At 41.1% G+C, this 18599-nt stretch overlaps 2 protein-coding genes across 2 annotated transcripts; one reads left to right on the top strand and one right to left on the bottom strand.

Annotated features, from left to right (window-relative positions):
• Positions 1-6229: 6229 nt before the first annotated feature.
• On the bottom strand, positions 6230-16118 carry LOC139401408 (synemin-like). Its single transcript, XM_071145694.1, has 4 exons — positions 15196-16118; positions 12892-13016; positions 10190-10236; positions 6230-9054 (listed from the first exon to the last, which is right to left on the bottom strand). The coding sequence occupies exons 1-4, from the start codon at positions 15985-15987 to the stop codon at positions 6941-6943; spliced, it is 3078 nt and encodes a 1025-aa protein (XP_071001795.1). The 5' UTR covers positions 15988-16118; the 3' UTR covers positions 6230-6940.
• Positions 16119-16425: 307 nt separating this feature from the next.
• LOC139401131 (pyroglutamyl-peptidase I like) lies at positions 16426-18599 on the top strand. The gene is made up of 5 exons (XM_071145606.1): positions 16426-16500; positions 16667-16719; positions 16821-16935; positions 17116-17344; positions 17423-18599. The coding sequence occupies exons 1-5, from the start codon at positions 16464-16466 to the stop codon at positions 17676-17678; spliced, it is 690 nt and encodes a 229-aa protein (XP_071001707.1). The 5' UTR covers positions 16426-16463; the 3' UTR covers positions 17679-18599.

Raw genomic sequence — 18599 nt, 5'->3', positions numbered from 1 at the left:
AGGGGGTCCAAGTATCCCAGAGTGAATCAGAGCTCTCACACTCTGCTGCTCGTCGTCAGGACGGGACTTATAACCTTTCTGAAGTACCCCCTGACAGATAACGTGCAGCGATATCATGTTCTTCCTCCAGTAAATCATGACAACAGCTGCTCTATGGAGCCATGATGTTCAATTTAGGATTCTGGATGGGATCGAAGACGATTTGACAGAAGGGAAAATAAATAAAAGCTGGCAGTGAGAGTTGTTCTTATCCTAAACCTTTTCCTCTATAGGGGCTACCAAGGAAACCTGACTCCAACATGACATGTTGATGAAAGGGGAAAGCAATGGCTTACACACGCACTTGTAGTTTTCCTCCATCTTGTATTTCTTCCATTAAATAATGCAGCAGGGACAACGGATAAAAACATGAATCAAGGCCATCTGTAAAACTTTCCCTGAGTCCTTTACTCTGACTCTTCCATTGCTAGGTAGGAAACATTGAGCACTCACATTCCTTGCTTTCACAAAGTTCTGTTGACATCCTGTGATTTATCTTGATTGTGGAAACGTTGAATAATCTTTGTTGTTGCTTCCCGAGCAGTTGTCAGGGTTATTAAAGTTTGCTTCTAGAAATACCCTGCGACGAGCCGGTCTGTGCTGGTCAGTGTCTACTAACTGGGGTGAGTGAGACAGACTAGTGTTAACTGAACCCTGTTTACAGGAGTTATTTCTGGATGGGAAGAGCTCTCTACAGAACTGGACAGGAAGTGTTTTGTTACCCCTCAGCTGTCTGAGTGTAGCTCTAACTTTTCATATCGTTTGTTGAACTGTATTTTTTTTCCAGGGTACCCAATGTTGCTGGGAGACGGAGGGAAGGCAGCCTGAAAACAAGGCCTCCTATCTGTGCAGTAGTACCTTCCTATAGCAATGCAGGAGGAAACGCCAAAATGTCTGACTCCTAACATACCATCAGAGCTGAGCTGGGCTTGGGCCCACTAAGAAAATAGATACCCTCCGTTTGTAGCAAGTAGAAATTAGATACACTTGAAGTGGACCAAGAAGACCCCTGACAATCATCTCTGTTTTCATAGTCCATTTTCTGAGAAATTGGTGTCAGGCTGTTGTTAAGACCACGCAGACAGAACTCTTCAGAATGAAGTGGCAGAGGGATCTATTGCTCAGAGAAGAGCTGCAGCAGATCACCATCTGTCTCTTCCATTCCTCTCTGTGTATACAATGAAGAGATTCCATGTTATGTTTTCTGTAGCAATGTTGTTGATTTTGTCAAATAAATGACCCGAGGCTTATTAATAAAGACTCAAACTCAGTAAACACACTCAAGTAGTCATTTAATTGTTTTTGCAATATGAACTGGTATTTAAACAATGGTTGAAAATATTCTGACAATTCACCCATCTTCCATAAAAGAAGAACAATGTAGGCTAATTCATGAAGCACTTACTTTCATTAAATGAATTACACCAATCAGTCAAGAGAGTAGCACACCCCTTTTTAAACATAAAGAATGGAGGCATAAAAGGCTCTTGGGCACCGCAGTGTGTTTAAATCAAATCAAATTATATTGGTCACATGCACATAGTTAGCAGATGTAATTGCAAGTGTAACGAAATGCAACACAGCACATTGGCTAGTTTGGAGATTTAATTTAACCTACAATGTTTTGTATCAAAAAGATTGCCTTTTTGACAATGTTCTTAAGCCCAAAATTAACCTACAATATATGTGTATTGATCAAAAAGTGTTTATGTTATTTTCACACACTAAAGAGATTTTTAAGCACTGTGAAAGGCCACCTATTTCCTAATGTATCTGGGCACTTAAGTGCAAGTGCAACCAGGGGCGTCATGCACCCCAAAAATCTGAAAGGGCACAAAGTATGTGAGGATGGTTTTATTTTTTCAGCTTCATCAAGAGCCATAATCATTATTCTTAATTCTATGTAAAAAATTATAATAATAATTCAGCATATCTAAGCATATGCCTAGAGCTGTCTGTATCCTTCTGACTGATTCTTTTTTTAACCAAACTTAATATGCTTCTCTGAAAAAAATCTGGGTAAAAGCTTGAAAGGAATGTGAGTCTTATTCTGTACATTTAGTTATTGTTTGATTTTCTAAAGTCTACCAACCTTGCCAGCAGGCATGCCAGCTAAGATAGTTAGACAAGCTAGCTACTCTAACTTGATTGATAGCCTGAAATGTCTTCTTAGTAGCTAGTTAGGAGGTTGGAAACCTATCTGGGCTAGCTAAAGCTAAAGGGCTAGCTAGCTAAAGCCAACCTCCTAAACTTCCTGTGCCCCCTATGGGCATGATGCCTCTGAGTGCAACAAACTATTATCAGTTATAAATCTTTCAACTCCAAAGTGCTCTACTTTACCTAATTTGCATTTAGCTTAGTCCCAATAGCATTTGTAATGCAATGATATTGTAATTCCATGCTCTTTATAATCTGTTATAGCAAGACAGTGCCAAGGAAGCATAATGTGAATGACCTGTGTTCAGTGTTTCTGTACTGTTGCATAGAACTCTAAAGCACCTTATTGAGAAAAAAGAAAGGGGCTTGTGGGGTGAAGCCATATTGGGGGTATTTTTTATTTTGCACACGTAGTCACACACACAAACTCACACACACACACACACACATGCAAACTCACACATACAAACAGGCAGTGATACGAAGCTGGTACTCTGTTCCTAAAATAGCCAGAGTTGTGCACACACAAACATGCTGTCTAGACCGGAAACGCATGTGCGTCCATGTGTGCCATCGCACACATGTTGATTTTGTACATCCACATGAGACATGATCCAAGACACGCAGGATAAAATATAAAAACGAACTCTGAACCAAATATATTAATTTGGGGAAGGTTGAAAAAAAAACATTGACACTCATGGGCATTTAGCTAGCTAGCTTACTGTTGCTAGTCCTGGGATATAAACATTGGGTTGTTATTTCAACTGAAATGCACAAGGTTCTTATTTTCTGGACCTTTGTAGAATTTTGACCAATTTGAGTCACACAAAAGTGTGTGTTCTCTACTCCGACATTTAATCCACAGACAAAACAGGAAACCTAGTTAGTTTCTAGTAATCTCTCCTCCTTCAGTTGTAGTAGTAGTAGTAGTATTCTTCTTAATGCGTTTGAGCCAATCAGTTGTGTTGTGACAAGGTAGGGTGGTATACAGAAGATAGCCCCACTTGGTAAAATACCAAGTCCATATTATGTCAAGAACAGCTCAAATAAGCAAAGAGAAATGACAGTCCATCATTACTTTAAGACATGAAGGTCGGTCAATATGGAACATTTCAATAACTTTTTTAAGTTCTTTCAAGTGCAGTCGCAAAAACCATCAAGCGCTATGTTGAAACTGGCTCTCATGAGGACCACCACAAGAAAGGAAGACCCAGAGTTACCTCTGCTGCAGAGGATAAGTTCATTAGAGTTAACTGCACCTCAAATTGCAGGCCAAATAAATGCTTCAGAGAGTTCAAGTAACAGACTCATCTCAACATCAACTGTTCGGAGGAGACTGTGTGAATTAGGCCTTCGTGGTTGAATTGCTGCAAATAAACCACTACTAAAGGACACCAATAATAAGAAGACTTGCTTGGGCCAAGAAACACGAGCAATGGACATTATACCAGTGGAAATCTGTCCAAATTTGAGATAATTGGTTGCAAACGCCATGTTTTTGTGATACTCAGAGTATGTGAATGGATGATCTCCCCATGTGGGGTTCCCACCGTGAAGCATGGTGGAGGTGTGAGGATGCTTTGCTGGTGACACTGTCTATGATTTATTTCGAATTCAAGGCACAATGAACCAGCATGGCTACCACAGCATTCTGCAGTGAATCACCATCCCATCTGGCTTGCGCTTAGTGGGACTATTATTTATATGACAATGACCCAACACACCTCCAGTCTGTGTAAGGGCTATTTGACCAAGAAGGAGAATGATGGAGTGCTGCATCAGATGACCTGACCTCCACAATCACCTGACCTCAACCCAATTGAGATGGTTTGGGATGAGTTTTTCCTTCAAAGTGAAGGAAAAGAAGCCAACAAGTGCTCAGCATATGAGGGAACTCCTTCAAGACTGTTGGAAAAGCATTCCTCATGAAGCTGATTGAGAGAATGCCAAGAGTGTGCAAAGTTGTCATCAAAGCAAAGGGTGACTATTTGAAGAATCTCAAATATAAAATATTTGTATTTGTTTAACACTTTTTTGGTTACTACATGATTCCATGTGTTATTTCATAGTTTTCACATATTCACTATTATTCTACAATGTAGAAAAAAGTAATTTTTAAAATAAGGAAAAACCCTTGAATGAGTAGGTGTGTCCAAACCTTTGACTGGTACTGTATGAGTACATTTACTTTGCAACGCTCTCGAGCACACAACGCAAGCAGTGTGATCAGCATGTACAGTAAGGTCTAGATTCAGTCAGATCAAGCATTAACCGATAGCAGACACTCTCACAAAGAGGATGTTTTGGAGGTGTTGGAAGTGGTGTTGGAGGTGGTACTGCAATGGAGTGGTAAAATCAGTGAGCAGCTGCTCTTGCAATCATTGTCTCGAAGCCACACCCCCACTCGTGTTAAGAAGTTTAGAATGAGAAAGTGTAGGCTATATAGAAATAATTGGCAATGTCCGCTTTAGGTATAATGCCTGGAGCCATTTCTGGATTTGACAGCTCTAATGCAGTTCCACTTCTGACACTTTCAAAACAACCGCTATGTGGATGTCGGCTAAAGCGGATCTGATTGACTAGATCCCTGACTCACCTCTAAGCCAAGGTGAATCCTGACACTGGTCACCAACACAACATGGCTCAAGCCAAGGGAATTCATATGTACTGTGGTTTACTGAAATTACACTGAACAAAAATATAAATGCAACATGTAAAGTGTTTTATATTTTATGAGTTTAAACTAAAGCTCCCAGAAATGTTCCATACTCACAAAAAGCTTAGTCCCCTCAAATGTTGTGAACTAATTTGTTTACATCCCTGTTAGTGAGCATTTCTCCTTTGCCGAGACAATCCATCCACCTGACAGGTGTGGCATATCAAGAAGCTGATTAAACAGCATGATCATTATACAGGCTCGCCTTGTGCTGGGGACATTAAAAGGCCACTCTAAAATGTGCAGTTTGATCACACAATGCCACAAATGTCTCAAGTTTAGAGGAAGCTTGCAATTGGCATACTGACTGCAGGAATATCCACCAGAGCTGTTGCCAGAGAATTGAATGTTAATTTCTCTACAATAAGCTGCCTCCAACATTGTTTTAGAGAATTTGACAATACTTCAAACTGTCCTCACAACCGCAGACCACGCCTGCCCAGGACCTCCACATCCGGCTTCTTCACCTGTGGGATCGTCTGGAACCAGCCACTCGGACAGCTGATGAAACTGTGGGTTTGCAGAACTGAAGAATTTCTGCACAAACTATCAGAAATCATCTCAGGGAACCTCATCTGTGTGCTCGTCGTACTCAACAGGGTCTTGACTTGACTGCAGTTCGGCATTGTAACTGACTTCAGTGGGCTAATGCTCACCTTTGATAGTCACTGGCACACTGCAGAAGTGTGCTTATCATGGATGAATCCTAGTCTCAACTTTACCGCGCAGATGGCAGACAGAGTGTATGGCGTCGTGTGGGCGAGCGGTTTGCTGATATCCATGTTGTGAGGAGGGTTACGGTATGGGCAGATATAAGCTATGGACAATGAATACAATTGCATTTTATTGATGGTAATTTGAAAGCACAGATATACAGTGACGAGATCCTGAGGCCCATTGTCTTGCCATTCATCCGCCGCCATCACCTCAGCAGGTTTCAGCATGATAGTGCACGGCCCCGTGTCGCAAGGATCTGTACACAATTTCTGGAAGCAGAAAATGGTCCAGTTCTTCCATGGACTGCATACTCACCAGACATGTCACCCATTGAGCATGTTTGGGATGCTCCGGATTGACGCGTACGATAGCGTGTTCCAGTTCCCAACAATATCCAGCAACTTCGCACAGCCATTGGAGAGGAGTGGGACAACATTCAGAACATGTCGCACTGATTGAGACAAATGGTGGTCACACCAGATACTGACTGGTTTTCTGATCCACGCCCCTACCTTTTTTTAAGGGTATATGTGACCAACAGATGCATATCTGTATCCCCAGTCATGTGAAATCCATAGATTTATTTAAATTGACTGATTTCTTTATATGAACTGTAACTCAGTAAAATCTTTAATCTTTATCTTAGACATGAACCATATGCTTATCTCCAGCTTCTCTTTTTTTCTCTTCTTATCTCCAGCTTTTCATTTGACAAGACATGATACACATACTATTGTCCCCGATCATAAACACATTCAAATATAGCCATCATTAGCATTAACAAGCATTAACAATTAATAAGCATTAACAACCTTATTAACAACAGGAACTCCCTCAGTAACAAACCACTAGCTTTAAATGTGGTTAAAAATAACATGGCATTACAGGAAACAATAGGTATGTTTTTTTTCTAGATACATACTGTAAATGTTGAACATGTTTTAAGACTGCAACATTAACCATAACAATGGAGGATATATTAGCATTGTTCCATATTTGGTTATAGTATCTCAGGCAAAAAGACAGCCCTATTCTGTGGTACAGGTTAGTACAAAAATATAGCAGGAAATTAATATAACATATTCTTAAAAAGAAGCAGAGAGACATTTGAAAATGGGTAACAAATGCTATTAAAACCTTTTATATATATATATATATGCAGTAGCTATAATTTGTACTCTTATCACAATTGTAGGCATAGCAATTTATGAATCACATCGAATAACATCACCTTACAGTTCGTTACAACTGATTGACTGGTGTGTGACTTAACATGGGGAGTATTATAATAAAAATATCTCATTTGAATCAGAACTCATCTTCATTAGATTCAAGATAGACTGTGGCAACTCTTTTCTTATGAGTGACCTTCAGTGGGGGATCCTGTCCTTGGCCATTATTTACATCCATCTGGAATGGGAATGACTTCTCTGATGGCCCCAGCTTGATGTGCTTCTCGGTGACATCAGTTGAGGACTCGCCTCCCTGTCCCTCACTGCTAGTCACCCAGCACATCTCCTTTGTGTCCAGGGTGTATCCTCCCTCTGCTCCAAGGTTGGAGGAGCATAGAGCTGCCATGATCTGCTCCTCAGATACATCATCCCCCTGCTCCCCCAGCTGCCCAGAGTCCTCTAGAGTTGTTGAGCTCTTGAGCTCTGCCACAATAGTTGTGGTTCCGTTGTCAGAGGACTGGTGTACTTTTTTTATGTCCACAGATATGTTCTGAGGACTATCACTGCCGCGTCTTGTGAGGAGAGCCAACTCTTCTTTCAGGCTCCCTGACACTGTTCCTTGGAGCTGCTCTAGGGCTCCCCTCAGTTGCTCTTTGGGGTGTAAGGTTTCCTCTCTCAGGTATCCAAGCATTGACTCCTGCACTGTGGGGGAGACACGGATGGTCTCCTCTTCAATGATGCACTCTGAGTAACTATTTTGGGCCAAGGAGTGGTCATCTTTCATGTACTGGCTGTCCGATGCAGGTCTGTAACTATCGCTTTCCTCAACAAAAATTCTGTTCTTTGAGACTTCCCCCTCCTGGTAGTACCTTTCATCTGAAAAGTCGTCCACCATTCGTCCACCACTGGAGGGTCGTTCACCATGTCCATATGATGCCATACCACCACCCTCCTCAGGCTCTGACAGATTTCCATCAGGTGTGGAGACAAAATACTCTTGAGACTCTTGGTTGTGGCTGTAGTATGGAGATTCACTATCTCTGAAGTCTTCCTGGACCTTCACAGATCCACCATTACTGCCATAGTTTGCTGCTGTCATGGAGGTTTTCATTACTTCAGCACCACTCTCATGGTATATGGTGCCGTGAGGGTCATTCTCTAGTTCTTCAATCTGAAAGAACATTGAAGAGGGCTGGGAGAACTTGGGTGTGGACTTCTCCTCAAACTCGTACTCCTCGTCACTGTAACCCTCCACTGGTTCCTCGATGATCTCCACATTGACAGTCTTGTTTCCCATGTCCTCTCCTCCATGCAGCCCAAGGCTGAGCAGATTCTGAATCATGTTTCCTGTTGCAGTGCCCTTGATATCCTCCAGTGACACGTGTTTCACTTCCTTGCTGAGAAGTTCCTCCAGTGCAAAGTCCTCTGACATATCCAGCTCCTCCTGCACCTTGGACTCCAGGATAATCTGTGTCTTTGTTGACCCGTCCTCCTTCTCCGTTTTCTCCACATGGTAAGTGATCTTGGAGTCTGGAGATGAGCTGCAGACCTTTCGATCCAAACCAGCAGGTTTCATGACCTTCTCAATGAGTTCCTCCATAGACACAGAGTCTAGGACCATCTTATCACTTGTCGTGGTTGCTGTAATGCTGCCATCTTTGGCATGCATCTTGACATTCTGAAGACCAAATGCATCTCCTCTCACCTCTCTTTCAACTTGCCTCTCTGCTTTCTTTTTGCTGTCCTCTGTGTTTCTGCTAAGACTCATCATTGGTGGTGACACTATTCTTACTGATTTGGGGTCAGCAGTGGGTGAGGCAATGGGACTGGATGTGTTTGCTGTGCCTCGTGAATGGTCAAGAGAATCCTTAGCTGAGTGTTGTGACACCTCTTTGATTCTCACACTCCTCTCCTCCACAACTTTCTTCTGAGCATCTATATTTTTCCTGACCGTACTCTGGGCCACAGGTTTAACGGTAGTGGAGGAAGAGCTTGAGGATGCAGACTGGGATTTAGTGAATGAGACCATGTCCCTTCTGGTGGTAGGACTCTGATTCCTGTTGTAGCTGCTTCCTTTGACTGAGATAGGTATGACCCTGGAAGGACTGGTGCCACCATACTGAGATGGAACAGGTGATCTTCTCAAGCTTGAGGTTGGCTCCATGTATTTCACATCCAGATGTTTCCTTACATCCTGTCTGGATGTGAAAACTCTTGGTTTGTACTGTTGTGGAGGCATCATCTTAATATCTGAGGTGGAGAGTGAAGCACCAAATGAATGTTGTTATAAATTGGGAAATGTCTATCACTGAATATACACTGAGTGTATAAAACATTATGGGCACCTTCCTAATATTACGTTGCATCCCCCCTTTTGCCCTCAGAACTGCCTCAATTCATCAGGGCATTGACTCTACAAGGTGCCGAAAGTGTTCAACAGGGATGCTGGCCAATGTTGACACCAATGCTTTCCACAGTTGTGTCAAATTGACTGGATGTCCTTTGGGTGGTGGACCATTCTTGATACACACAGGAAAAACCTGTGAAAAGTGTGAAAACCCCAGCAGCGTTGCAGTTCTTGAAACAAACCGGTGCGCCTAGTTTCTACTATCATACCCCTTTCAAAGGCATTTAAATATTTGTCTTGCCCATTCACCCTCTGAATGGCACACATACACAATCCATATTTAAATTGCCTCAAGGCTTTGATATCTTTCTTTAACCTGTCTCCTCCCCTTTATCTACACTGATTGAAGTGGATTTAACAAGTGACATCAATAAGGAATCATAGCTTTCACCTGGATTCACCTGGTCAGTCTATGTCATGGAAAGAGAAGGTGTCCATAATGTTGTGTACACTCAGTGTATATACAGGTAACTGACAAAATCATGGAAATATGAGGAATACAAAGTAAATTGAAAGCAAATGCTTCCACACAGATGTGGTTCCTCAGTTAATTAAGCAATTAACATCCTATCATGCTTAGGGTCATGTTTAAAAACTGCAGGGCAGGCCATTATTTTGGCTACCATAGCTATGCCCCTATAGGATGGCAATTCCCCCCATCCACAGGGCACGAGTGGTCACTGAATGGTTTGATAAGCATGAAAACTATATAAACCATATGCCATCTCAGTCACCAGATATCAACCCAATTTAACACTGTTCTGGGTCGTGGTGGCCCAAAGTCCTATGTTGATGTTTGCTTTATTTTGGAAATTCCCTGTATATACAGTACGTTTTTAGAATTGAGTAAAACAAATAAATACTACCAAAAGGATGTAAGCAATAGAAAAAATGTCTAAAGTAAATTTACTCTCAAATGTATAGTAACACAAACGTCCCAGCTGAAAGTACGACTTATTTGAAAGTTATGTACAATACCTATGACTCTTCCTCTTGACTGCAGATGATCTCCTTCAATAAGCGCCCTATAGAGAAACAAAAACAAAATGGCATTAAAACCAAGGGTACATACATGGCATGAAAACCAAGGGTACATACATGGCATTGGAATGATTTGATTTGTATTCTTAGGGCAATATTGCTTCTTCAAAATTAAGCAATGGTTTGTTTTCACACAAATACAAATCACCTCACAGGAGGATGCTGATCTTTCTGCCCTGCCATCTCAAACCTCAAATAAAACACAGAGGTAGGCTACCAAACGATGAACACAACCCATGGATCTGGCCATATACAGAAAAGAGCAGAGGTCAACAACAACACTTTACCACAACAGACCAAAAGACATCTAACAACAAACATATTGTACCAGTAAAGTTGAACAGCTCACCTACCTCTGTAAAGTAATGGCTCCACAAAATAAGAGTTGGAAAACAAAAGCTATGAGACTTTGCTGAAGCTATAACCCCTGTGAAAGTCCCCGGTGTGTCTCCCGAAAGGCTGACCTAAAAATAACAGCTACAATGTGCTGCTGTCTGATCTCTACTATTCTAATGTGAACACAGGCACGCACACCTAGTTGACAGACCAGCTTTCCCGCTAACTCAAGGAAGACATAAAGAGCCTAGGGAGACAAGGGAATATTATGTAAATAATATCCTTTATATAGGCCACAGACCAGATGACACAAAGAGAGACCCCAGAAGAGACCAAAAAGAGACTAGTGTTTGTATTAGATTTCTGAATTAAGCAATAATATGTGAGAAGCCATGTGTTTTACCATGACATTTTTATCATGGCTGTGATGTGGTCATAGCAACGAGGCGAAGCATGGTAAGGACATGGATATCAGACATGGTAAAGGGCTAAGGCACTACATCTCAGTGCTTGAGATGTCACTACAGACACCCTGGTTCAATTCCAGGCTGTATCACATCTGGCCGTGATTGGGAGTCCCATAGGGAGGAGCACAATTGGCCCAGTGTAAATAAGAAGTTGCTCTTAACTGACTTAACTAGTTAAATAAAGGTTAAATTTAAAATAAATAAAATAAAGCAGGATAACAAGTGTGAAGCAAGTAAGTATTGACATGGCTATTTAATCTTAAATGCCATTGCTTGATATAACTATGTGCATGGATTGTACTAGTGTTGTGGGACTAAACTAGCCTCTTATGATAATATTGAAGTGTTCTTGAAGTGATCCAATGTGAATTGTAGTGACATGCTATTAGTCTGCCATTGCCATATCAGGGCTCAACAACACAAATCACTTTAATACTTTTTTTCTAACAGAGATATAAATAGCAAATATTTCCTGTTCACCTAAGACCAAACTGTTTAGGTCTTGGCTGTTTACAAATGAGCAAAATATCCCTACAGATATCACTGTCAAGAACGTCGTCAGGGAAATGACCGGACCAAGGTGCATCGTGGTGAAGGTACATTTCTTTTTATTTGAAAATGTCACCAACAAAAACAAGAAACAACAAAAACAAATATGAAGCTTACTAGGGCTATACAGGCCACTAACAAAGACAACTACCCACAACTAAGGTGGAAAAACAGGCTGCCTAAGTATGATTCCCAATCAGAGACAACGATAGACAGCTGTCCCTGATTGAGAACCATACCCTGCAAAAATATAGAAACAGAAAACATAGAAATAAAGAAACTAGTATGCCCACCCTAGCCTAACCAAAATAGAGAATAAAAGCCTCTATGGCCAGGGCGTGACAATCACACTGTGTCACGTTCGCTGGAATAATTATCGGACCAAGCTGCAGCGTGATCTGGGTTCCACATCTATATTTAGTGAAACACACAAAACAATAAAGAATAGCGAAATGTGACGACAATGACATACAACTACCCATAAACAATATCCCACAAAACACAGGTGGAAAAAGCTACCTAAATATGATCCCCAATTAGAGACAACCAGCTGCCTCTAATTGGGAATCATACAAATTCACCAACATAGAAAACAAAACTAGAACCCCACATAGAAATAATAAACTAGACTAACCCCCCAGTCACGCCCTGACCTACTCCACCATAGAAAATAAGGACTATCTATGGTCAGGACATGACACACTGTAGATACCATCAGGAGTTATTATTAGAGAAGGCTGTCTGGAGGAATGCTAAGTGCCCCTGCCAAATGGGAGGGCAGCAGAGCAGTTGCTTTGCAGCTACAGTGAAGGGTGAAATCACTATAAATACATTTCAAGTCCAACAACACTGCAGCATTGAAGGGTCAGTGTTGGGCCTAACACGACAGAATCAAATCAAATTTCTGGTTCGACAGGCAAAACCAATGTATACTATACTGTAAAGTCTGCTTTGTAATTCTATGGTACTTTTAAGCCGCAATAATAAACTGACTGTAATTACAAAAGCACTACACCACAATTCTCTCAGCATTTCCTCAGAATCAGCATTTTCAGCCACCTCCACCGATTTACTATGGTAAAAAGGAGCACTACACAAGCTCTAACCCATGAGGCAGAATAATGTAACATGACATTTTTAACTGTGCTTGGATCATGTGGGAAATAAGGTTGTCAGTACTATGTCTTGGTAATTACTGTTGGTTGCATAACAGCAATCTCTGCTAAAAATCTCTATAGTGGCCACTATAGAACTCAGAAAGGACTAGCAGTACAGAATAAGACCTACCTGTAGTAAGCCACCTCCATGCCCAGATCCATCTTGACCTGCAGTAGCTGCTGGTGGTCTCTGACCTTTTCTGCCATGGTGTTGGCCAACATTTCCCGCTCCCGCTCCAACTGATCAATAATCACCTGCAAAGAGACGATGGAATGTAATTGTGAGCATGTGCATTGTCTTCTATCCGGTCATACATTTTTCTCAAATACTGTTATGAGACTATAATTATAGGGTCGGTCAATATGGATTACATATGAATGTATTTATTACATTGCTCATTACATATTGCAATATCAGATGTAGGGAATTCAGATGAGAGGTGGTACCCTGAATACGAATATAAACCCATCTTTCAGGCCACAATTTACTGTCCAGATTTGACCCTCTAATGTATATGATCATTCATTGTACTACATGTCAGTTTCAATAAGGTATTTTGGTTCACCATCTAACCCTCTCGTTTCTCCCTCAGTAGGTAACAGATCCAATTGTATTGAGTGTGTACAGGTGAATGTGGCACTGCTGTTTGTGTTGTGCACCTGTTTTAAAGGCCCTTGAGACATCTTTCCTAGTCACCTCTCATTTAAAGGATAAGCAGGATGGACTGGCTGAATCATGGGTGATCCCTCAAACACATCAGACTAAACAGCTAGGTAAACAACTGTCCCTTTATGTCTAGTCTGATGTTTCACCTGCGGGCTCCCCAACTGGCAGCCCGCAGGTGAAATTTGTCCCGTGGTTTTATTTGGTTTTCTGAGCTAAAAATAATAATTTAAAAAAATGTTTGTTGTTGGAAATGAAAAAACACCAGGAAATCCGCTCCAAGTGATTTTAGTTTTGGAAATCTTTTCTCACGTATTTACATGCATAATAAAGAGACGTCATCTTATACAAATATAAGCAAGGTTTCAAATGATTATGTTTTAGTCAAATATTATATCTGTTTGGGCTTCTTGCGGTCAATTTGCAGTCTACAAATGATTGGTAATTATGTTCCGGCCCCCTGACCATCCACTCAAAAAGAAACGATCCCAGGCTGAATCTAGTTGATGATCCCTGACATATGCATCCCACTGAATGAGTGTCAGGTTCAATTTCAAACCCATTTCCAGGAATTTGAATATTATTTTGAACAATTAAACATCACTTAAGAGTTTATGACAACATTATGCATGATGTACCTTGAAATTATTTTGGAAATGTGCATGGGAGTAAAATGCTTGATCTGCTTGGTAGGGCTCCATCGTTAGTAGGAAACTGAGGATTAGTCTCTGTGACAGCTAATTGGTTTAAGTGGCTGGTACAGCTAACAGCCGTAATATGATTGACCATTCAATCCTTTTAGTCTGGCCTGAAACACTGAACTGGTGCAGAATGCATGTTTCTCTGTAGTTACGAGGGAAGTTATGGGCCTTCCACCACCCTGGGGTTGCCATTTTAATGGCACAGGCCTATAAATCAAAGCTGCAGAGATTATTTTCAGGATTTATTGGCTTCAAAACCATCGACCAAGTGTTGATATCATCTATAAGAGGCTGATACTAGTGGATGGATTGTAGGCAGTGGGTGTGATACAACCAAATGTCACTCCTCACTGTGGTCCCAACAGTCCTGTCAGGGAACAGGTGCTGGTTGATAGTTTATATGGAGTAGTTGTGCTCATTTAGAATTGCAAAGTAGTACAAGGCCCCTCCAAGTAGGAAAGCGATACTTCACAAAGGTGAGGCTCATGTATCAATTTCTCAGTTCCTGCAGTAACCTTTGCTCCCATTTTAATTCCTGTGGGCCATTGTGATTGAAGTACATGCACAAATATATGCACATTTTGTGTCGTTTAAACATTACTTTGAAGCATACTGTGAACATTATCATTGAAGAAATATCTTATCAATAAAGTCATATAGTGAAACTTCAGAGAAGTATAATTTATTATAAGGAGGTAAAGGATCCATCTCACTCATAATAATTATGCATCATAGTATAAAATATGATAATGAGAAATAACTGGAAAAAACGAACAAAAAAAACAATGTTTGAGATTGCAGCAATTGAATTTACTATGGAGTAACAATACAGCTCTTTCTCCTAAAATAGTGGGTGTGGCACCTAGAGGAGGAGGCAGTCATCGCTAATGGAAAGGCTGTGCGATCTGTGCGCAGCACCAATCATGTTGTAGAAATGCATGCATTACATAATCCATGAACAGAACCAAAAATAACACATTTCTGCATTGTTATGACTTTTGTATATATACTGTCAAAAGACAGACACTGAATGGTGTCTAAACATTGGATGCAAACCCCATTTGCTGACCTGATACTGGGTGATGTCCCCGTGGAAGTTATCCTGCATGTATATGAGCTGTTCCTCCAGGTGTATTTGAATCTGACCTTGCTTTTCAGCCTCTTTACGTAATTTGTCAAACTCTGAGGCATACTGCATCTTTTCCCTTTGGAGATCATCCAGCCTCGTCTGGTCCGCGTTGATCGATTCCTCCATATCTTCGACCTTCCTTCGATACACCTCTAAGGTGTCCGTCCATCCTTCGGACAGGCTGAGGGCATAATGTTGCATCTCTTCCATCGAGACGGCTGGAGGACCATGGTAGGTTTGGGTAACAATAGGTCGTGAATGCACCTGGCTCCGGAGCTTGGTCATTTCTTGTCTGTGTGCATCCTCAATGAATTTGTACTCGTTCTCAAGCTGGAACAGACATTCTTCAAGTTCCCCATTGGTCTGTTGAGCTTTATGAAGCTGCTTCTCGCAACCTTTTAGCTCTCCACCTATGTCTTTGCATACTACCTGCTCCTCACAACACATCAACTGTAACATCTGAAACTCTTGCCAAAGCTTCTCTCGTTCAGTCTCGGCTCGGGACTTTTCAAAAGATAGTTGCCCCACCATTCTCCTCAGGTCCCGCATTTCGGCCATACATTGGTTGTCCCATTCCACTGTCTTCTCTTGTCTTATCTTGTTTATTTCAGTTATGAGGATTGCGTTGTCATGCTTCAATTGCATTGTTCTTGACAGGTACTGGCCCAGTCTGTTGTTGAGCTCCTGTAATTGATGTTTTTCGGCTTCAACGCTTCTCCTGGATTGTAACATCTTGTCATTTACAAATGTTACTCCTTCGCTTCTTTATATTTCAGTACGGAGAAAATGTTATTCTGGTCTTATTTGCCAGTGCGTCTGGGAGCAGAGCTGTGATGCAACTCAGCATGAGGGCTTGACTTGTTAAGAGCAGAAGGTGGGCGGAGGCTTAATCAAGGCTTCCAGCGGCTCGTTATCTTGGCAGATGTTAGTGGGTTGAAATTCTTATTTGCTTTTCCTATGTTAGGCTATAGCTCTACCAAGTGGAGAGAAATTTACGATGCAACCGCACACCCGTTCCAACAGAGACAGTTGACTACACCCTACAAATAAAATAAAATCAAAATGTAACCATTTTTTGAAAACAAACTGTTCTTGATTACACTTCACAGATATAAATGTTATTCATTGGTAGGGATTCTAATTTCTGCGCGTACAGAATATGTCTGACTCATCTGCCTGCTTAAAATGGAGAGTATCAGTCGCGCGTAATGGACGCAGATGAAGTCTCCGTGGTATTATTAACTGGTCTGTGTTACTTTTAAAGTTTTATTTCGAAGTTATATTAGGCTGTTGTATGTTGTATTGACAGCTAAGCAAATGTAAGCTTCTGCTATGTAGGCTATTGCTTGGCTACTGGAATGGAAAGCGCTGGTGTTCCTCTTTGTACAGTTCTGTTTTTATTTTTGATCAGGGTTCGGACCTTTCAGAGAGTACTTGGTAAATCCTAGTTGGCAGGCAGCTCAGGTAATGTAACATGTTGGATATCTCAATTGAATGTGTACATTTCATTCAATACATTTAATTATTGTGCAAACTACATATACCATGTTGAGCATTTGCAATAGGGTTTGGAGAAGGTTGGACTGGGAGAGAACATTAATATCTACATTAAAGAGGTACCAGTGAGCTACATCAAATCACTGCAGGTGATAGTTGGCATGTGGGAAACTGTTAACCCAAAGATAAATATGCATACCATGATGGGAGGGGGGGTTGGGACAAGAGTGCAATCCCCTTCGAACAGTCAAATAACAAAAATATGTTTTGCTTCTTTACCTGTGTCTATACTGCTTTTCAGCCCCATTACTGTACAGTAATCACATGTAAAGGTTGACTTACTGACTTTTCTCTGTGATTCCCAGTTTGCCATACACCTTGGAATAGCCCCGGGCTCTAGAGGCATCTCTCTGGAGCAGACAGGCAAGAACCATGGTTACAGAGATAGAGATGTGTGTGCCTTTTGTCCTGTTAATCATTGCTGCATTGAGGGAGGATCAGATAGACTAGACTCAATCATAGACATGAGGTCCCTCTCCAAGGACCTCAAACAAATTGGTCTGGAGGTCATCTACTCAAGGGACGCAGGAAGGTAGAGTTCCATATATCCCAGACATACTGTACATCAATAGTAAAGACAATGATTTGTAAGGCATTCCCTCTTATCCAGGTACCTGTGTGATTTTGTGTATTACTGCTCTCTGCACCATGGCCATGGGAGGGCAGCCTTCATCCTTGTGCCAGCCTCAGGCAGCCTGGCCACTCCTGAAAGACTGGTACCACTGCTGCAGACTGTCATTCAGGCCATGCTCAACCAGCTGGAGCCCCTACAAACAGCCAAAGACCACATGACAACTGTCTCCAAGACTCCCGAAGACCCAACCATGGCTACCTCAGGCTTAGTGCACACAGGAGATGATCCATGACTGGTTAGATCATCCCACTCGTATTGTTACTATTCATACTGTAACAATGTGTTGTAAACAGTAAGTCATTCTGCTAAATATACAAGTATGGAATATAGTCAGGTATGTTGAGATGTGGATAATGTATAACTCATAAGCAATCAGTCACGACAGCAAGTCATCTTTCTCATTCACTTTTTTATTCAAATTTTAAGAAAAAAATACAAGAAATTCTCATAGATATACATTAAGAGAATGGCATGTCAAAAATACACCATCTCAACTATACGTGTGAAAAACCAGGAGGCCTCAGATACAGAACTTGCAAAAAGACAGTCTAGCCAAGCTGTTTAACCAAATCTATTTGCCAATCATTGAAATGACACAGAGATTCAGATTTGGTGAAAGTATAGGTAAATAAAAACGAAGTAAAATCTTCTCAGTAGATCAAGGCCCCTTTTTGAAGTTGTCGGAATGCAAAGCAGAACAACAGTGCCTGAAAAATTATACTGATAAACCTCAAGCTCATTATTGCGATTTGATTGCATGGATGCATCTTCTATAAACCTGAGGTTTGCATATAGGACATTCTGAAGAAAATACAAATACAATTATATTAATAATAATTGAAATGAAACCTTTTCAGTCAATCTTATCTCCATGTTTGCAAATTGGCAATGCAAAAAGAAACCATCTCTCTACTGTAAACAACTCTTCTTAAAACTCTAGTCATGCTATTTACTCTCTGCCATGACTACCCGTAATCTACTGAACATGTCTGTCCTATTTATGTCCATGTATCTACTTGAGTTGTGGTTATAATAGGTATGTAACCCTCTGGTAACTAAGGAACACAGCCAGCATTCCAAGAAAACAAATAATCACTTCGCAACAGGCCAACCCTTTAACCAATTTTGATAACTGAAAAAAAGAAGAAATAAA

This window comes from Oncorhynchus clarkii, chromosome 1 (assembly GCF_045791955.1).
Source record: "Oncorhynchus clarkii lewisi isolate Uvic-CL-2024 chromosome 1, UVic_Ocla_1.0, whole genome shotgun sequence".
Lineage (NCBI taxonomy): Eukaryota > Metazoa > Chordata > Actinopteri > Salmoniformes > Salmonidae > Oncorhynchus > Oncorhynchus clarkii.
This window is presented reverse-complemented; position numbering and strand designations above follow the sequence as displayed.

What these genes read in the sequence shown, in the direction of transcription:
- LOC139401408 (XM_071145694.1), bottom strand. Translation starts at nt 15,987, where the DNA reads ATGTTACAATCCAGGAGAAGCGTTGAAGCCGAAAAACATCAATTACAG. An exon ending in GGGACATCACCCAGTATCAG is followed by an intron (nt 13,017 to 15,195) that starts GTCAGCAAATGG and finishes GTCTCTTTGCAG; the next exon opens with GTGATTATTGATCAGTTGGA. An exon ending in ATGGAGGTGGCTTACTACAG is followed by an intron (nt 10,237 to 12,891) that starts GTAGGTCTTATT and finishes GTTTCTCTATAG; the next exon opens with GGCGCTTATTGAAGGAGATC.
- LOC139401131 (XM_071145606.1), top strand. Translation starts at nt 16,464, where the DNA reads ATGGACGCAGATGAAGTCTCCGTGGTATTATTAACTG. An exon ending in GTGGGAAACTGTTAACCCAA is followed by an intron (nt 16,936 to 17,115) that starts AGATAAATATGC and finishes TCTGTGATTCCC; the next exon opens with AGTTTGCCATACACCTTGGA. An exon ending in TACTCAAGGGACGCAGGAAG is followed by an intron (nt 17,345 to 17,422) that starts GTAGAGTTCCAT and finishes CCTCTTATCCAG; the next exon opens with GTACCTGTGTGATTTTGTGT.